This window comes from Hesperophylax consimilis, chromosome 22 (genome assembly GCF_061612785.1).
Source record: "Hesperophylax consimilis isolate HC1 chromosome 22, BYU_Hcon_1.0, whole genome shotgun sequence".
NCBI lineage: Eukaryota > Metazoa > Arthropoda > Insecta > Trichoptera > Limnephilidae > Hesperophylax > Hesperophylax consimilis.
In genome coordinates this window covers 14,453,450-14,474,039 of record NC_142857.1, presented here as the reverse complement: position 1 = coordinate 14,474,039, position 20,590 = coordinate 14,453,450, and the positions used below count along the sequence as shown (strand labels likewise).

The following is a 20,590-nucleotide window of genomic DNA, read 5'->3' as shown; positions in this document are numbered from 1 at the left end:
GCACTATATAGCACCGAGCAAAAGTCGAGTCGATTGAGGTATCGAATTGATGGAATGTGCATATCATTGGTAGGTTTTACAAGCAATAGGTAGACAATATACAGCTTCTAAGTAAGTACTACTCTTAGCGGTGACATAATTTCTCAACATCTATTTTCTGGATAGAGTAAATGGGAGATACGATAGAGAAAATGATCGCGAAGTGTCTGGTTATTCTGAATTGGTCACTAAATGCACTATGGTTGACTTGCACTACAAAACGTTTAGAAGAATTTCCGAGGCTCTTCTGAACATTGAACTTCTCCCGGCGAAGATACTACTTTAGATGATAATGCACTTTTCACGGCGAATTCGTCGAACTGTAACAACCTTGCTAGGTCGTTACAGGGCTAGAGGTAATAGTCAACTTCTCTGCGGCCCGCTACCGAATACTGACTCAAGGTTAATGTTTGAATTCTGGTTCTGTGATTGGCGGAGAACAAACCAATGGCCATCATAGAACACCCTTAACTAATTTAGACTTCTAATTTTTTTTAGTTAAACATGCACATACATTATACTATTAGTTGTAGCGGCCAATAGAATACCTTAGAAAGGGTGATTTTCACAGGTGAGCTAAACAGCCTCATTATCTGCCCCATGTTCAGTGTTCGGGTTGCAAAGCTTAAGTAATGACTACACTGGAACCCTTAGAGCCTAATGAAATGGAGAGGAAACGCCACAGAAAGGGAGAAAAACTAATTAAAAAGATTTGTGAAGGCGGCTAGGGCTTGTGGGATAGTGAATTCTGAAAGAATGTTCTCTTTACAAATTGTTGTGAATTGGTCTGGGATCCGCCAAATTGTGTATTATGTGCCATTTGTAGTTTTAGTTTTTAGAGTAATGGTATATTTAGCTATGCAGAATATTATAATCAGGTACCTATGATTTTATGTTGAGATGTTCACAACCAAAAGTATTATCGTGATTATTTTTTGGGTTTGTGTGCCTCCCGATCCTTCTTCCTTCCCGATTCAACGTTTCGAACGGCGTTTTAGTGTTCATCATCGGGGCAGAAGTGTAGATAATGGTGAAGTATGTGCTTATATATGTAGAAGTTATACTGTGTTGCCCGCGTTAATCGCTCTCATGGCGGGCACTTAAGTTTTTTATAGGAATATTGCAGAAGAGTCCCAACAGCTCCAAACCGTCGGGAGCCAGGAATATAGGAAGAGGGGAAGTACCTGACATTGATGTTCGAAACAGATATATCTAGAATTCAGAGCAGTGAATTTAGAAGCTAAGAGATATCCAGATGATTTTAAGTTCGTTTACGTCGTCACATATACATAAACCTTTCGGAAGAAATTCTCTAAATGGTAGTGAATACCCAATCAAAATTAGCTACGTAGTTTAGAAGAACTAAGCGCACAAACAGACAGACACGGATTACGACTTTATTTTGTGTGTACATAGGTATATCGCATTTCCTGCATTTCGTGATGAAGCCATTTATTCAAATTTTTCTTCAGTTTGCTTGAACTTTAAAAATCTGAACGACCATCTTAACAATACGCATTAAACTTTATGTCTTTTCCACTGCGGATTAAAACATAAAACCTTTTTTTATAATTTTATTAGTCTCATCGTACATAATAATATAAAATATAATGTCATCATAACTTCTGGTCCGATACCTTCTGGACATGTTTAATGTTGATGTTAACAACAATAAATGGCGTATCGCAATATATATAATAAATGGATAGAAGTATTTAAATGGTATGCTATGCAAGACATAACTGCACGAGTATTTATAATAAGACTGTCGACCAAAGATATAACAGCTTCTACAAAATATTCAAGAAATGCGGAAACACGCGCATGTTGTTCATTCATAAAGCAAGGTGGAAAAAGGAGCAATACAATTAATTACAGTAACTAATTGTTTGTCTTAGTAAAAACTCTCGAAAGGTGAACTCTGACTTCATGAAACAAAACCACTGTTTTCAGTTTGAGTATTGATTTTCATCAAGAGCTGTGGAGCTCTGAAAGCTTTCTCATTAAATGTTATTGGATGAGTGTAGCGAAGCTTATTTAACTTGACAGTTTTGCATTTCGTCTGACAATAAATTTATTTGTAGGTTCCATTTTAGGTTCACGAAGGTGACCGTTTTAATGATTAAGGACAGTTTTTTTTTTGATATGTGAAATTTTCGGATTTATTTGAACTTTCTTACTAGCATTTTTTCAATATTATTGTACGTCTGATAGGTACCTAGATGAAGAAATTAAAAAAAAATAATAATTTTATATTTCTATATTCTAATATAACTAGGTATTTAAGTACTTATGTATGTACTTAAAAAAATTGGTTTTGATTTACTAATAAGAGAAAATTAGAAACATATTTTTTTGACGCGAAGTCTATTTTTCACAGAAACGCTATTTATTATTATGTAACTGTTAAAAAATAAAGTCAGACGCCATATTGTTTGTTTCATATATTCGATACATTGTCGAAAAAAAGTATTGAAACTCCGGAGAAACCGGGTAGTAAATACTAGTATACGAATACTATAAAAGTATTAAACAATCCAATAATATTAAAAGCTTGTAAAAAAAATGATAAAACAAGTCGGAGAAAATTTATGGCGGAAATAAATTAGAAGGAAATTAAATGTTTGGGAATTTGGGAGAAACCAGCTTTTCGGTCGTATCGTGTTTGATATTCACAGGAGGTAAATACTGACTATTTTTTCAGAAGCTCTTATAAAACAGCCAATTTTCACGACAATTTATTACCGGTCAAGATTGTCGTGTATTGCCTATTCACGTCGACATATTGCCCTGTATTGACGGTGAGTTCGCTCGGATGGCATTTTTTTTGTGATGTGAATTTGTCTCATTCTCTACGGCAATCTTGACAGGACACGATAATATTGACAGCCAATATCTTGCCCTGCAAGACGATTTGTTCTGCAAAGATAATTGTTCGAAAATATGCAATTTTTCGTGCTCGTTTACTACCACCTTTAAATTTAGGATCTGTTGTAAAATTATTGCTCAATAAAAGCTTTTTTATTGAAATTACTAGAGAAAAGGAACGTATATTTTCATTTGCCATTCTGACATGACAATTATATGGTACCTATTATTTTAGTTAAACACTTCTTGTTGACATTTATCACATTTGACTTCTTTCTAGAGAAGCCACAAGTCCTTGGGTCTCCAGTACACTGCCCGGGGTGAGTTTCGCGAGCATTAATAGCCCCATTCTCATACCGCAGGGGTCCGTATTCCTTTAATTTGCAATTCAGATATGCAGTCGGCCAACCAGCGCACCTGCCAGATGAAATGTCAACCGGCAGGTTTGCAAATCGCAGAAGATCTAGAGACGAAAGTGAAATCTCAGGAGTTGTAGGTTATGTATATGGGATGCTGCGGAAATAATATCGATGTTAATATCGTGTTGTACGCGAAAGTCACGCACATGTAATTTCGTCATGAAACTTCGCGGGGTGAAAAATTGAAACAAACAATTTGGCAACGAATATGAGTTGCGAGCTGAAATTTATTATCTCTTATGTGGCTTTGACCAAAAAATTCAAGACCGAAACATCTATGCAAATTTATATTACGCCAGACTTTAGGCGTTTCCGTGATTTTAATTTCATAGAGCGAATGAATTTGAGCTACGGTAAAATAATAATAATAATTTTAGAATTTTTTTTCCGACGGTTTTCAAATTTATTACATGATTCTACATGTATACATGTATATTACAATAGAAACGAAAATTAAGTGCACTAATAAAATTTACTATATCCACCAAGTAAGGTTAAAATGTTCAAAAGCCTTAGAAATTAAAACGGTTATACATGGTGTCCAGAAACACGCAGTATAAACGAGAAACTGGTGAATCTAAATCATATTTGGAATCAAATTTTTGGTATAACTTTTTTTTTTATTTAAGCTTTCATTTTCGCGTCAATCGAGTTGGAAATTTTCGGGACAAATTTGAAAATAAATGGCCCATAGGGGATTGATATCGGCTTTTTATTGTCTTAAAATGCGTCGAAGCGTATACCTGGCTCCAAAGGGTTTTTAACCCTTTAGTTGTCGAAAAAAAAATATATATACGTATATCGAAATGCTCACGTAGGGAAAAATACTGTTTTTTAGATTCACCAGTTCCAAGGTTGTACAGCGAGTTTCCGGACACTCCGTGTATAAAAGCATGGATTCACACACTAAATGGATAATGTGCCAAATAAGGCTAATCCTCATGATTCGATTAGCAAATATTCATGAGCTATTTTCAGCGCGGAAAGGCCTGAAGACCTACCTAATTCAATTAATAACACTGACTTTCGAAATGTATGTAAAATACAGTTGGATAATAATTTACTGGATAAGGGTATTAAAAACGAATAAATTCATCACATTACGAGCTTTTGGCAAGGCTTTGATGGTGTAACCGCTATTATGCGCTTGAATTAAGTAACAACGTTACAGATTTTCAAAGTTGCACAGCCTTACACGTTATAAAATAAGCTGCGCAATGTTTCTAATTAAAAGTTGTACTGAGATTGTTTTTTTCTAAGCTTCGAAAGCTGTTTTATTTAACTCGTAGATTTTATCATTGTGTCGTACGAGCTAGCACGAAATGCAGTGGCTTTCTATGACCGAGAAATTTTTCTATCTTAAGCTCTTTGTGTGATGAATTTTTGACACAATTGACGATTTAAAACTTATCAAGTTGGACAAATACAAGTGGTTTACTCGTGAGATATCTTGTTAGATACAATAAGCAGGTATGGATTACGTTGTGTCACAAAGTTAAAAATATTCCTTTTTTCATCTGGTGTCATCAGCCCTATCAGGTCTTCCATATTTTTTTGTCAGTATTTTCAGTTCACACTGCTTACCAAATAAGAAAAGCTTAGAAAATTCTATGTTAGAAACATTGAATGAACGTTGCGACAAAAACGACGTAAAAAATCTTTTTGCAAAATTATAAATAACTACGTAGAATCTTCTCTCTTCCACAATCAAAATCAATATCAATTACAGTCTACAAAGACCGATACTTTCCATATTCCTTTTCCGAAGAACCAACTTAAACTTCTCCCAACCTCTTGTGCGAATTTGTCAACTATAAAATACAAATTTTCTCGAATTCTCTTGTTTTCTTTAGACATCACTTGACCCCAACATTATTGTCCTTGGTTTTGTTATTGTTATTATTGCTTAACATACTTCAAGCCAATAAACGTTTTATTTTTATTTTACATTACTAATAAACAACAGTTTACCATGTAAAAATGGTTTTAAATCAGTTGTGCAAAATTTAAATCACTTTTCTTAGTAAGTCCCATATTGTCTTATTCTTACATATTTTCGTACACCGGTATTGATAACATAACGTAACAGTTGATATTTCTTGATATTTGCTACACAGTTAGTATTCGTTGATATTTCTTTGTAATTCTAATTTTACTTGGTTAATTCTTTCTGTCATCCCGATGTTTCCCAAATAAAACATTTTTTAATATCGCTTTTACATTCCTGCATACTCCCAAAGAATTATTAAATGTTATGTTTGTTCTTACACTAACAACATATTTGTTTAAATCCATAATATCGTCTGTTAACATATTTCATTTTATCACCAATTCAATCTTGAAATTTTAATGAAATTCAACGAGGAGATTAAGTTCTTCAAGCGACATTTTAAGGTGATTAAGCCTTGTCCTGAAAATCGTCGAGTCAACTATCGCTTTAGATAAATCCAGGAAGGCTTTTAAGAGCACATCATTCATAATTAAGGGATACTGAAGTAGAAGCGGTTTCCCGATAAGACTTTTCCCAAAGACTGAGGGGTTGATAAAACTACGTAGCTAGAATACAGCCAGGAGCAGTGGGGAATCAGGGATGTTGAGGGTAGATGAAGGTTGTTGGGGGAAGGGTGTAATGTGACGTAAATAAATGGTGGAATGCCGTAGACGTTTATTTCAAGGGGTGATTTATATAAACCTACGCCTACGCCTTAAAAAAGGTAAAAAAGCGAAGCATCATAATCGATACAAACGATGTCTTTTGTAGACGCTGAAAAACATATTTCAAAACGTATGGGGCTTTTTGTATTCTTTGGAAAAAAATATAGAATAGCTAAAGATCGAGGCAATGTATAACTTTACTATGACGGATTTGATACGTCATTGGTAACTGATAATATTTAAATAAAACTACTAGTACAATAATAATTATAAACGAAAAATGTTGTTTTTGTAATGATGGCCATTTATACATATTTAGCACCCCCTTTAAACATAGGCCTCTCTCAGTATCGCCCTCCGTTAAAAATCAAAGCGTGGCTTGAAATGGCTTTAACCGTATGTGGTGATCAGATCTGAATACCCAGATACTTTCCAACCCTCTTCTCACTCAACTCCTTCCCCTATCCACTACCCTCAGACCTCTAACTTACCCCAAATGGGTATTCCATAATCCCATTTGATCAAGACCTTTGGGTGCATATGTGACTCTTGTGCGATATTCAAATTTAAATTTACTTTCTATTTAGGACGTCAGCTCATCTCACCTGTAAATTTATTCTCTCTGATTCTTTGTTCAAGTTCATACATATGTCTAAATCGAGTGCTAAATATTATCAGTATTGCCTTGATGAAAGATCACGATTTAGAATCGAAACGTTTGCTTCAAATGGCTTTAGCCGTGTTTAGTAACCAGATCTGATTAGACAGGTAATTAACAACATTCCTCTTTTCCATCTTCCCATCCCCACTACCTTTGACCTCACAACATACCTACCCCAACTGGGGAAGCCTTAGTATCACTGGCTCCATAAGGTTAGGACTCTACTGCGGTAAAAAAACCTACCTAGATAGGTGTTGTGTTCGTACAAACAGGTCTCCAACTCGTCTTGGAAGGAGTTTAATAATAAAATGGTTCTTTTATATTAATCAGGGATTTATTAATACTCCACGGTTCATAATGGTCGATTCGACTCGGCTCGTCGGACTCGATAGTCGACCTAACTAGAAGCTTGCTAATTGGAATCTGGAACAGCGAGTTTCTCTGGGAGCCTTTGCACTGGCCCTGGCGACTACTGGCCACTGGCTCCATCTTGCGAACTTCCAAGCAAGCTCTATGCAATGCCGTCTGTGCGTGCATCGATGAAGCTCTTACTTCCCAACATCAGGGAAAACCTACAGATATTTGAAGGAAACATATGCACGGATGCCAGAAGACACACGGCGAAGAAAGAGTATATTGTTCGAACTCTAAAGCCCAATTGTTTTATTGTCATCAGATGGCCATTGAGCGCCATTTTGTTTTTTTGTTATTTGGAAGGTCCCCATTAAATGACGATTCTAGAATCTAGGTTTGTTTCAGCTATTCATCAAATCGTAATAAGCTGACAAGCGTATAAACATGATTTTGCCTTCTTCTGCTGATCACAATTTGTTCAAAAACTGAAACATACTTAGAATGGCTTCTTTCAACTGTCAAAAAAGTCTCCTTACAAAGATGAAAAAGGAGAAAATCAGCTACGTAATAAAAAACATAGTTATCTTAATTCATCTAACATCTTTACAAATAACTATCAATAATTCTCCTATTTCCCATCGAACAACCATGGAGTAAGCGAATTTCGCAAATTACAACTACCACCAACAATATCGGTTATGCATTATTATAAGTTTGATGAGTGGCAGTTTTCGTGAGAGCTAGTCAAGAATCATTCTTGTTACTGCGTACAAAAGTGATTACTTGTGATGAAAACATAATTGATTGTCTATCAGCAACTGTTATCGTGATTCAAACTGTTAATGCTTTATCTTTGACTTCTATAATATGATGTTAATATTAAGAATTCAGGATTATATCGGGTAAAGTAAATCATTTTCAGGGTTGTAAAAGTAGCTAACTATATTTCCTCGACTATGAAGACCTCGACTCTTCTTGGTATATTTTATAAATTCTTCATCTCATTGCTCTGCGATTATTTTGGGTATGTTGACATACACATATTTTCTTACTGAACAATTGGAAAAATACGAGCGAAAAAATAGAAACTCTGTACAAATTTCTACCATAAATTATTGTTTTCTCACAAATCTTGCTTGAAATGAAATTTTTAATAACTTTTCCGGTTTTATGAAGCCATTAATTATGCCTTAATTATGTCTTAATTATGTATTTGTTGAATTTTTTAAATATGGTGGCTTGTGTACCACATACATATACCTACACCTTAAGCAAATACGCTGTAATTGAAATATTTTTATTGGAATTATACAAGGTGTCCGGGGGTAAAGTTCACTAACTTACATGATGGTAGAAGTAAAACAGATGAACAAAATTTGAGTAAATTCCGTTGTTTTTTTTCCGTTATCCATACAAACAATTCAACTTGTTAATCTGACAATTACCTTTAGAATGTTGGAATTTCAAAAAATATATATTTATGTATATATCTTTCTCACTTGTATTATCGTGTAGAACCACATCTCGAAGTTAGTGCACTTTACCCCCGGACACAATGTTTAGGTATTTTTTTTTACACGTGTGAATTTTATTTCGTTTAATGCTAAAAAAAATTATCTTACTTGCCTCATTATACTCCCCATTATTTCAATACCCACGCCAACGAATTCAAATATGGTCCTTATTTAATCTAAGCGCCTATAAAATAATGTCGACAGTCGCTCGGCAAGCAGTTCTGTCTGCATGCAAAAAGGGTCATCTAAACTAAAGTGCATTATGCACTTAGCGCTAGTAAATTGAGATGCAATTTACATATTATTATTAATAATTTCACAAGTAGTTTCCAATATCCCGACAAGTTGCTGAATCTTGTAACTTCTAACATAGATCACGATATCTGCAGACTATCTGCTCGGACCATCTAATAAATATATACAAGAAGGGATGCAGATGAATTATGAAATTTTTTGCAAAACTATTATATTTTCTAAGACGCATATCGAAAAGCGAAGCTGTCATCCAATAAAATCTTAAATGCAGCTACGCTACCGTAATATAAATTTAATTTCTGTTGATTTCCATGTTTTCTTTTCTGATTTATATTCGCTAAATGCCTTATTATGAACATCCTAACATTCTGAGGTAGATTCTCGTCTCCTAGCTTCTTCGGAAACAGTGGCGGTTCGTTAATTATTATTTTTTTTTTGCATTACAGATTGATGCAATCCTATTACAATACACATGAAATATACAAAGTTTTAAATGAAACATTTTACAATAACTTATATTTTAGAGTTCTTGCCTAAAATGACTTTTAAAATCTTCAAGGCCAATGTTGAAAATGTCAAGCGACCTAGAGGTATCTTTAGCAGCACCATACCTCTTGTCATGCTATGCTAGGTCATAACGTTTGTTCTTCCGTGTGGAATACAGAGTGTGTCGTGGCGTCAACCCTATTAAGAAAGAAAGGGAGAGAAACATCTCTCATCTATAAATCATATTTTGGTCAATTCCATAATTATTATATATTAAGAATTTTTCTCTAAATCTAAAGGAATATAAGTTATATCTTCAGTTATTAAGGTATTTTAATAACAACTCAAAACACAATAGTCGCAGAAAAATCTATTGATTCTTGCAAAATACTAACATTTTCCTAGTCTGGTGGTAAAAATATCCGAAACAACGTAAAAAAGGCTATTACGTACTGATTAAAGAAAAACAAAAATTAAATTCTTTCTAAAATTTGCTGTCTAAAATCTCATAGTTACTGCGCACTTGGGCAGCTAACAGACTCCTATGGTTTTCAAGCTCGCAAGGTTTACCGCTAAATATGTGATTCATGAACTATGTCTTAGAACAGATACTCCTATAGGCGCTGAATTTACATCGTACGTATGGAATTCATTTCTCGGGCAATATTTATACGGATGAGTGGTTTTTTAAAACTTTAAATAGAGCTCTGTTTAAAGTGTGTTAGAATTATAATCGAAATCCACGTCTTATTTTGTTATCTTTTTTATGGGAGTTTACTGCACAGACGCACTGGAGAAAACCGCCACTGTTCGAAAGACCGGCCGTTGGCAGAGAGATTATTTTGTTTAAATGTTCACTCTTTTCTATCTTCCACTTTCTCTTCTTCTCATACCAGCATTTAAAAGTAGGGATATCATCACAAAGTTTTAGGCAGTTGCAAAAAAAATATTGATAAAAATATCCCACATACCATTCTAGCTAAGGCTTGTCTCTAAGGGGCGTATGTCGGCCATCTTGAACCTTCCTCCCAAAATTCTAATATTAACGGCTCTGTGGTTTTTTTGCAACAAGTGCTTATAGGTATAATCAGTAATTAAGTCCCTGTACAAAAACATTGGGGCAGGGCCACAATGTTTTAGTTATTCGTGGCCGATGGAAAACAAAACAAAAAGTGTGACCTAATATTTTATATGTTTTTGTCCGATGTTTTGAAAACATTTGATCCCTGGAGTCCTGACAAATTTATTGAAGGCATTTTTAGTGGTCCTTGTGAAGTATTACTTGATAATTTATATCACATTTAATAAGAATCGCTTGGTAAAAAAACTGCTTGATTACTTTAATATTCCCTTCACAAATAGATTTCTTATGAAATAACACGATCTCTCTAGCTTTTTCAGCATCGCTAAAGTCGAATTAAAGTTTTATCTATGAAATTGATTATATTCAATGCAATTCGCTAGAGGGCTCTCAGACCAATTTCGTGATTGGAATAATAATTAATAATAGAATGCATAATATGGTATAATTATAATGGACTTAACAACAAACTGTTCATTTTACTGTTTATTATATAACCTTCTCTTTCGGTTCTGTTTCCTACAAATGATGACTTAAATGGTGTTTCTTGTAGTAGTGGTGGTAAATATTCTCAGTACCGCCCTGGTGATAGACCACCATTCAGAATCGAACCATGGACCCTTAAAATGACTTTAGCCATGTTTAGTGACCGATCTGATTAGTCTAATTTAAATCAAAATTTTGATTGTAATAGTGCTGATATTCATAGCATCTTCGTAGTAAAACTCTTCAGCCATGTTAAATGATCAGATTTAAAGATCCACGCACTTCCCAACCTTTCTCTTCCCATCTCCTATCGCTCCTCACTACCTACAGCCATGCTATTGTCCCACTGGCTTCAGGCAATTGGGACTCTTGTGCGGTGATTATTTGATTAGAAACGTTGAATAAAATGTCTTGATCTTTATTTAGTTACTAGATCTGAATAGTTAAGTTAGATTAGGTTAGGTACTCATTGATCTTCCTCTTTCTCATATTTTTCATCTCTCCACTTCCTTCAACTTCTGACCACTGTGGATATCATAGCCCCACTACTGTCTCCAGGCATTCACTTTAAAAAATTATTACGCTATACAATTTTGCTTTGCGTGAAATCAATGAATTACAACAAATATAAATCTGAATTCACGAACATCCGTGTTTAATTTCGTGCCTCGATAAACACTGAAATAATGCCAATTAAATTGAAAATACAAATTGGCATTGGTAAAATGTATTCATTATTATTTATCTTACAATGTATATATATATATATATTTTTTTTTACCCAACCTTCAAGGTCTGTTGATCGTTAATTGAGTACCTACTCTAAAAGAACAGTCACAAAATATTTGGAATTTTTGCCTTTCACAAAAATTTCTTCACAAATCAATTTAATTATTTTAAAATTTCCTAATTCAACTTCTAAATTTTAAAATTTCCTGACACATCTTCTGAATTTTCAAATTTCCTGACTCAACTTCTAAATTTTAAAATATCCTGACTAAGCTTCTAAATTTTAAAATTTCCTTTCTCAACTTCTAAATTACTAGCACTAAATTTTCAATTAATCATATCTATCTATTTATACAGGGTGTCCGGGGTTAAAGTGCATTAACTTCGGGAGGTAATTCTACATGATAGAAGTAAAAAATATTGATAACTTTTTTTAGAAATTACAACTTTTTTTCCCATACTAAAATATTTTTCTATGGAAGAAAATTTATTTTCCCATAAAACAATTCAACTATTGATTCCTAAAAACGTTGGAAATTTGAAAAAAGTTATTTCTACTTCTAAAATCGTGAGAATAGAATCACCCCCTGAAGGTAGTGCATCTTACACCCGGACACCCTGTATAAAGAAGCGTATCTGTGGCAAGTGACATGAATTTGTTTTTTGTACAAATCTACAGTTTTATTCCCAGATTGATGAAATTTACACACTTAACCTTCAAAACTAGAGGATGGTTACTATCTTGAGATTTAGAAAAACCACCCCATCCACTTATCCCTTTAAAGTAGAATTTTGATACTTGTTGATGAAAGTTTGCACGCTTTACATTCAAAATAGGAAAAAAATTACTGTCAACATCGGATTTTGAAAAACTCCGCGTAAAGCCCGGGCAATTCACCTAGTTAGGTACGTTAAAAGAACAAACAATATGGCGTCTTATTTTTTGACAGCAAAATAATTTTTACAGCTTCATAGCTCATAATATAAGTGGAGTCCTGAGCCAAAAACGGTTATCTAACGGAATATCCTGTCCAAATATCAAGTCGTTAAAGCTTACCATTCTTAAGTTTATTTCGAGTATTTTTCAGGAAAGCTATTTAAATTTTTATGAAAAGTTTTGGGATAGACCTTGATAAACACCTTGCAAATGTTAACCTTACAAAAAACTTTTATTTCGGAAGTATAATTATGTGCTTTTTACATTCAAGTCTTCAATTATTACTTCGAAAAAATTGTGAAAATAATTTGCAACAAATACCGTGCAAGAACTTATCGATTTAAGTGTTTTTTATAAAATATTTACGTTTTAAAATAATACGTTGTCAAATCGAACTATATTTGGGCATTTTCAATTGGAATTATATAATTATTTACGAAAAAAATAATAAATAATAAGATGTTAAGAAGATACTTATCAAATTAAATGTATCATTAAATAAATAATTTAAAGTCCTGGTCTTGTAAACCATACAACCTTCATACTTCATACTTTCGTGGAATATTTCCTTATGAAACCAATTGAAATTATTATTGTAGCTAGCGTTTAATACCTCGTATGATTGGCTCGACATTAAACTTAATGCTTTCTTCCTTATAAGGGATTGTAGCAGGAATTATTGTAATAATTTCAGAGATATCACGTTTCGATTTTGTAAAGACTATAATATTATTATAATTTTATATTTAAAAATAGCTTGTCAGGAAATAATGATGCTTGAAATTTTATTACTTGTTTAATGCGGGTCTCTTTTACCTGACAATAGGTTGGGTATTATTTCTCGGACGTCGTAAAATTATGTTAAAAGTAAATTACCCGTCAACGATGACGGAATAAATTGAAGCATCTTATTATGATATTGTTAAAAATGCCGACATTTTGACCTTGTAGTGAAGCATTAATAAACGCGTCGTCTGATCCGGGGTTTAAAATTTCCATCAACGGGAAACATACTCAGAGTTTCTGTGATTTCTCTGCCTTTGGTACAATGAATGGCCCTTTAAGATTAAGATTTTAATATGGTTTTGGGATGACTGAATAATACTTAACAAGTAAAGGACCAAACGGAACACTGACAAAATAAATAAAAAACTTCGAAAGTGAAAAAACTAGGTTAGGTTAGATTAGTGTTTTCACCACTTTTCAAAAGTTTTCTGTTTTGAAACACTTGTAACTGTCCTGTTTTTGTAGTTATGTATCTTTCTTTAAGTAGGTAACTACAGTTATCTCGCTTTAATATCGTCTCTTTCATACAACATTTCAATCGCACGTTTATCACATATTCATGCTTTTACGTGTCAGTTTGATGTTTTTCCTTCTTTGTTAATATTTCTCATAATATGTAATGTTTAAAAATTAATTCATCATTTCATTTTATGTTAAATCGAAAACCTAAATAAAATATGTTATATAATACATTATATTATCCATAGAATAACAAAGAACACAAGAAATGTGATTTGGGCAAAAAGTCTGACCATTCTTGCTAAGATTTTATATTAAAAAATGTAATTCATCATCATTATAAAATTCAAATGGGATGAAGATATACGATGTCAGGCAAGTGTACGAGAGGCAGAGCGCGTGCTTAATGGGTTAGAACCAAAAGGAATTAAGTCAGTGACATATCAATTATATTTATTCTGTTACCCGGTTTTTCCCGGAGTTTCGAATTATTTTTGAACATTTTTTGATAAACACGGTACAAACAATTTGGCGTTTTGCATTATTTTCGGCAGTTGGATTTTCACTAACCTTAAAAAATGACTAAAATTACAGACTGAAAAAAATCTGTGCAAATTTTATAATAACAGAACTTAGCTTTCGAGAGTTGTTACTGTTTCAGAACACGAAGTTTACTATTTCTTAGTTCTGCTTTATAGAATGTGCTTTACAATGCTGTCGGACAGTTACTTACCATGTTTTAATTTCACTTTTGTTTTTGGGAATAAATTAATGCAAATCTTAAAAGCTAAAATTAACGATCGAGCTGGAGCTCGGCAGAAAGACTCGTTGTCTATGAAAAGGCATCATATCAACTTTTAGTCGCAATCACGCGTACATACGTGGGCATATAAGCATTTCTCTGAAATCTGATAACATAACTGAAGTTAATATACGAAATAACTGTCGGTCCTACCCGATCGGCGTTTGGCTCGAGTTCCTGAGTATGAAGGTTCATTCCTCAGTCAACCCAGTTTTTTAAGGGTTAATTTTTTTCACCACCTGATTTTATTTTTTTTAAATTAAATAATACCTACATTATTCAATCTATAGAAAAAAACAGTTTAATTTAGAAACAAGTTTTGCTGTGTAATTATTATTACGCGTGACAGTTGTTTAGCCACAGTTTGAGATTGTCTTCAGAAAGCGAAACAGCTGTCACGCCTAAATAAACTGTGTTTTTATAAATAGAATAATAGGATTGAATATATAATATAAAATAATAAAAAACTTAAAATTAACACATAGTTCTACAAATTAAACTTGATAACGATAAATTACTTTTTGATCTCTCTTTTTATTTCGCAATGTTCTTGCTTGATAAATGCATCTTGAATGTTTGTAAGATTATTATTTAATTTATTGATAGTCTTTGCATTTATTCACCTTTACTAACATAAACCTATTTATTTATTTGCAGGTTCGAGACTTGGTAGAGCGATGCAACTGCCCCACACAGTTCCCCATGATCCGAGTTTCGGAAGGAAAGTACCGCATCGGAGACACTAAAGTGCTGATCTTCGTCAGGGTAAGTCTCAAAACACCATTATTAACTTACTGGCGTATGTTACTTAAAACAAATAGAGAAGAAAAGGATCATGATTCCTACATACCTACCTACCTTAATATTATTTGAGGTTATCAGTTTTTGACGCAATTGATACTACAATTTAGGTATGCCACGTTTATGTTTTCTTTATACAATGTGGGGCAAAAATCCTCACTCGATATCCGTATATAGTTATATAACACAGTTGATCCGCGTTATTGAGGAGTACAGCCATTATAAATAAACCACTCACTAGATCGATATCTTCCGGCTTTTCGTATAAAACAAATTGGTCTTAAAAAACCATAGATAATCCAATATATAGTCGGTAAAATTCTCATTTGGAGCCTACTAATTAAAATATGCACCAATGACAAATTCTGAAAGTTTATTCCATAGACTTTCCGAGTTTTTCATTGGTGGATATAGGTAGGCAATCATATGACATCACAATATTTCGGTTCCAATTTTCGATCAAAGTTATACCCCCCTGACAGCGATCCATGGTTTGTTTGTTGTATTCTGCTTAAATCATATATGTCAAAGTCGTGATGGCATAAGAACATTTGTAAAATAAAGGGTTGACTTTTGCGCCATCTGGTAGTTAATGTATTTTTTACAATTTAATGTTAAGTTTAAATTAGAAATGTTTAAATCAAAAAACACATTAATTCATGGTACTTAGGTATGGTAACTTTATAGTATTAACTAAATAGTGTTTTTATAATATTGAAAAATGTAGTGCAAGCCAAACTCCATCTTTTTTCACTTACCACTCACTTGGTTTAGGCACTATATTCGTATAACATCTATTTTTATATTATTCTTAAAACTTCCCATAGGCTTACTTTTATCATTGCCTACTAAGGTTACACTCAATAGAAGTAGCACGTGTTGATATAACGTCAGTCTATAATACACTTTGTTGCATAAAACTCTATTAAAAAATGTATTAATATTCCTGAAGGTGTGTATAATCGTTTGTTTAAAATAATAGGTGTAATGCTTCATTAGAAAAAACAAAATTATATATTTACCTAACAAAATTTAAATTTAAGTTCTTAAGAAATTATATTTCTTGCGAACAGTGGCGTAGTGCATTAATCTTAATGCTACGTCTTACTTTACGCAACATTTTGACTTGAATCGATTAATTGAGCTCGCATCGATCGATCTAATGCTCAAGGAGGCACCCGCAGTGATCGCGCTTTCATTGCAGAATTACAGACGCAATAAAACTCTGTAATTACGCTTAATGAAATCAATTTCAATTACAGTGATCACGAAATTACTCGTTTTCCGTTTGAAATCGACGATTTTCACGACATGTTTGAAATTCCTTTCTCGTGATTGGTGACCTTGCCATGTGACCTCTGGCGCCGGCCAATCAGGCGCCACCCAGGGTTAAATGGCGCCAGCGCATGCGCACACTGCCCTTTATGGATAAAATAAACATTTTGATCTGTCATTTTCCTAAATCCTTATAAGGTAACAACGAGAAAATGTGACTTGATTTGTTCATTGAATAACAAAGACTAGAATGATAATAATGTAGAATAGGACACTATTTCACTTTGTGGTTGAGAGTTAGTCTATGGTTTATTCATTTCGGTACAGATCGACACGCTTACCTTTGCAGTTGATGGCGTCGTTATATTGTAGAGATTGGAGATATAACAAAGATACCTGTACAAAAATGGATTTATCGGTGATATGGGTTTTCAAATTCTATGAATGTTACAACGTTGAGAAAAATACTTCGGGCATCTATTTTAAAAGATTTGGTAAAATTTTACCAATCTTACGCACACATATTTTGGAAAAAACATTTCCTTTCAACTTAGAAAATTACTTTGTTTGTTGTTTTTGTGTTTAATTCGTAAACTCCATTTATTTTTTTTAAATTTAATTAAAATCATATTTGATAATAAAATTATTAAGTTCTGCAAGTATTTTTCGGTTTTTGTTATTGTTACAGCTGTTTAGGCTTTCAAGGCCATTTTCAAATTGTGTTTTTAACCACGTTTAGACGACTTATTTTTATGATTCTATTTTACCCCCTACCAATTTAAAATGATTTATTACCGGTTAAATCAGTTTACTGAAAAAAATATTATGACAATAGATAATTACTACAATGAACAACTATTATGTCAGGGAGATGGAAAAATTTGCATTTAAATTCATATTTGGGAAAAACTTTTACGATTATAAGCGGAATTAGTCATTAGAATTGACACCATTTCATTTTTATTTTTCGCTAGTGTTTTGGTTGGTTGGCAGCATTGCATACGGATAAAATATATACAAAAATACAACATGGCTTCAAATGAACATGATGAATCTCGCATATATTCATTTTAACAAATTTTGACGACTTTGATGCAGTCGTTTCTTATTGTAATTAAGTTGAAACGAAGTGTTATTACAATAATCTAAATGAGAGGGAAAAAACTAAATTTTAATAAAGGTTTCCCCGTTTGAATAAGTTCATATCGTAAAAACAACAATTAAAAACTTTATAGAAACCCAAACAAACAAACAAAAACATGGTTAACCGTGTCAAGCTGCATAACTGCGCGTATTTCTTGTTTGATTGCACAATGGGCATTAAATCTCGTAAATGCAATCGAAATCTTAAGTATTATGGAGGAATTATTGAATTGACTTGCCTATCAATTACTCGTCTAAAGTCTAGACGTTTCAGTTGTGAGATATAAATAATTCGGAATACAAATCACTTACGAGTAAAGTATCTATTAATTATTTGAAATATGCTTGTTCACAACATCGCCATATAGGCAAGATTGAGTTATTTTCATAACTAGTTTTAGTAGTGAAGCATTTTGTTAAATTTTGTAGCTTGTAAAATGAAAGAATGCATTTACCCATCATGCTGAAGTTATTAGAGAAATCTAGAATGGTGATTGCTGTTCTTTTTTTGGTTTCGTTTTTCGTTTTCGTCTATTTTCTTGTTTGTAAAACATTATTATTTTTTTATGCAGTGTGGAACAGTACCAAAAAAAACTTTTAATTAATTAAATTTTTTTAGATTCTTCCATTATTTTGCATTTAAAAGGTTTATTTTTTGTAGCTATGTATGCGCTTCTACGCATTTTAAAAGACATAAAAGAGCTTATATTTACACCCCAAACGGCCTAGACCGTTTTTTTTCAAATTAAACCTAAAAAATTTGAACACGATTTACTCGAAAACGAAGGCTCAAATAAGTAAAAAAAAGTTATACCACATAATCGACTCCAAATGTGACGTAGATTCACTAGTTTCCCGCTTTTACAACGAGTTTCTGGACACCGTGTATAACTAATCCTGCCTGCCGTAGCCATTGGATTTATGATATTACCAACATAAGGGATGTTGTGAGTCTAAAAATGAAGTAATGGAATAGAAGAAGTTGAGAAAGATGAAGGTTGGATAGTACCTGACTTATCAGATCTGGTCAATAAACCTAGTTAAATACGATTTGTTCAGTGTTTCCATTTTAAATTAAAGTCTCTCGCCGTGAAAAGACCTTTAATCATATTCGAAACGTCGATTAATATGGCTTTAGCTGTTTTTGATGACCCGATGTAAGTAACCGAGTAGTTTTCAGCCTTTCTATTCTCCATCTCATTTACCTCCGAATGCCCTTCAGTTAATAACACATCTTAACTAGCGAAGGGATGCCATAGTCCCACTTTCCTCCCAGAAATTATTGTGCAGTATTCACTACAAAAAACGGTGATACTGCGAGTATCTCATTCTAATTGTGGTAAATTAACTTAATTCTTTTTCATTTTGGATGAATTTGTTTTTGTATCAAATTAAAACAAGTCTATTAAAATTAAATGTGCAGTAATAATTTCATTACTAGCAGTTAAAAACCCGCTCCGCGGGTTTTTGCTGCTAGGCCCTGCGGGCGGCACTTAGTTGGGCTTCGCCCAGTTTACTAACAACAGTTACATTTAATAAGTAGATATTAGATCAATTGGTAGATATAAAATAGTAAGACATTATGTAGTAGCCCGAGCGCGGACAATGAGAGGAACACCCTTCACCCCAACATAAATCTCGTCAATGAGAAAAATGTTTCCTCTCCCATACCACCGAAATGATTTCATTTTTAAATCGAAGTTAAATTGAAAAAAAAAAATATATATATAATATATGTAATTCGGAAATAAAAAATATCAACATATTACAATATTACATATAGCTTTGCTGAAATAATAAACTCTTACCAAAAGATTGTCAAAGTAAATAATTTTTTTTTTAAATATATTAAGGATTATTTTATTGGGATAATTCCTAAAAATCTACACATTTGAGTGAAATAGTATTACGCTCTTACCAAAAGATTGTCAAAGTAAATACTCATACAACAAAACTCTCTTAAAAATTTTTCAAAGAAAAAATTCTTAGGCAGAAAAACCTTACATGTGGGATAAATTGACCTGAAAAACCAAACTATTGTAAGCAAGTACCTACAATTTATTATACTTTTATTTTTTACAATTTACAACATAATATTATATACTTTCATTAGGAAAAAATCTCTTTATAAACAATATTGTCCGTATACCAATCAGTCAGAATTTGCCCTTGTCTGGAACCGTCAATAATCTGTATAAATAACGATGACTGCGTTCGTACTCTGGAACAGGCAACGTACAACTGTCCATGAGAAAATACTGGTTCAGGAAGTAACAGTCCAACCCGTTCAAAAGTTTGTCCTTGAGATTTATTAATGGTCATTGCATAAGCTAATTTAACTGGAAACTGTTTCCTGCACATATTGAATTGTATTGTAACATCAGACAAAGTGTTTAAGTAAATTCTAGGAATGAAATGTACTGTACCTTTTCTGTTCCCCGTAATGATTTCGGCTTGAATTAAGTTACAGCTGAAATTTTTAATAACCATTCTTGTTCCATTGCAAAGGCCATCACCAACAGATAAATTTCTAAGTAACATAATGATGGCACCAATTTTAAGATTTAATATGTGTGGTGGGAAGCCATTTGGGTTTATAGAATTTAAATATTCAACAGGAAAGTTAGCCTGCTCGTTATAATCTAAATTTCCTTCTTCATTAATGATGGTATCAACAGAATGAAAAGTCTTCATTTGTCCTTCTAATCGTTGAAGTACATCCTCATTGATTGCACAAACATGACTATTTTTGGGGCACAAAATGGTACGTTGACTCATCACTAAGGCATCAGCAGTGGTATGTGTCTTACCATATATACATTGAATAATATCTTGGCAAA

At 32.9% G+C, this 20,590-nt stretch overlaps 1 protein-coding gene across 1 annotated transcript in view; it reads left to right on the top strand.

The window, feature by feature from the left end:
- pigs (GAS2-like protein pickled eggs) overlaps window positions 1-20,590 on the top strand; it is a 379,701-nt gene that overhangs the window by 316,495 nt on the left and 42,616 nt on the right. Inside the window, exon 5 of the mRNA XM_089644950.1 lies at window positions 15,189-15,296. Coding sequence (XP_089501076.1) covers window positions 15,189-15,296 — 108 coding nt within the window. The remainder of the gene's footprint in view (window positions 1-15,188; window positions 15,297-20,590) is intronic.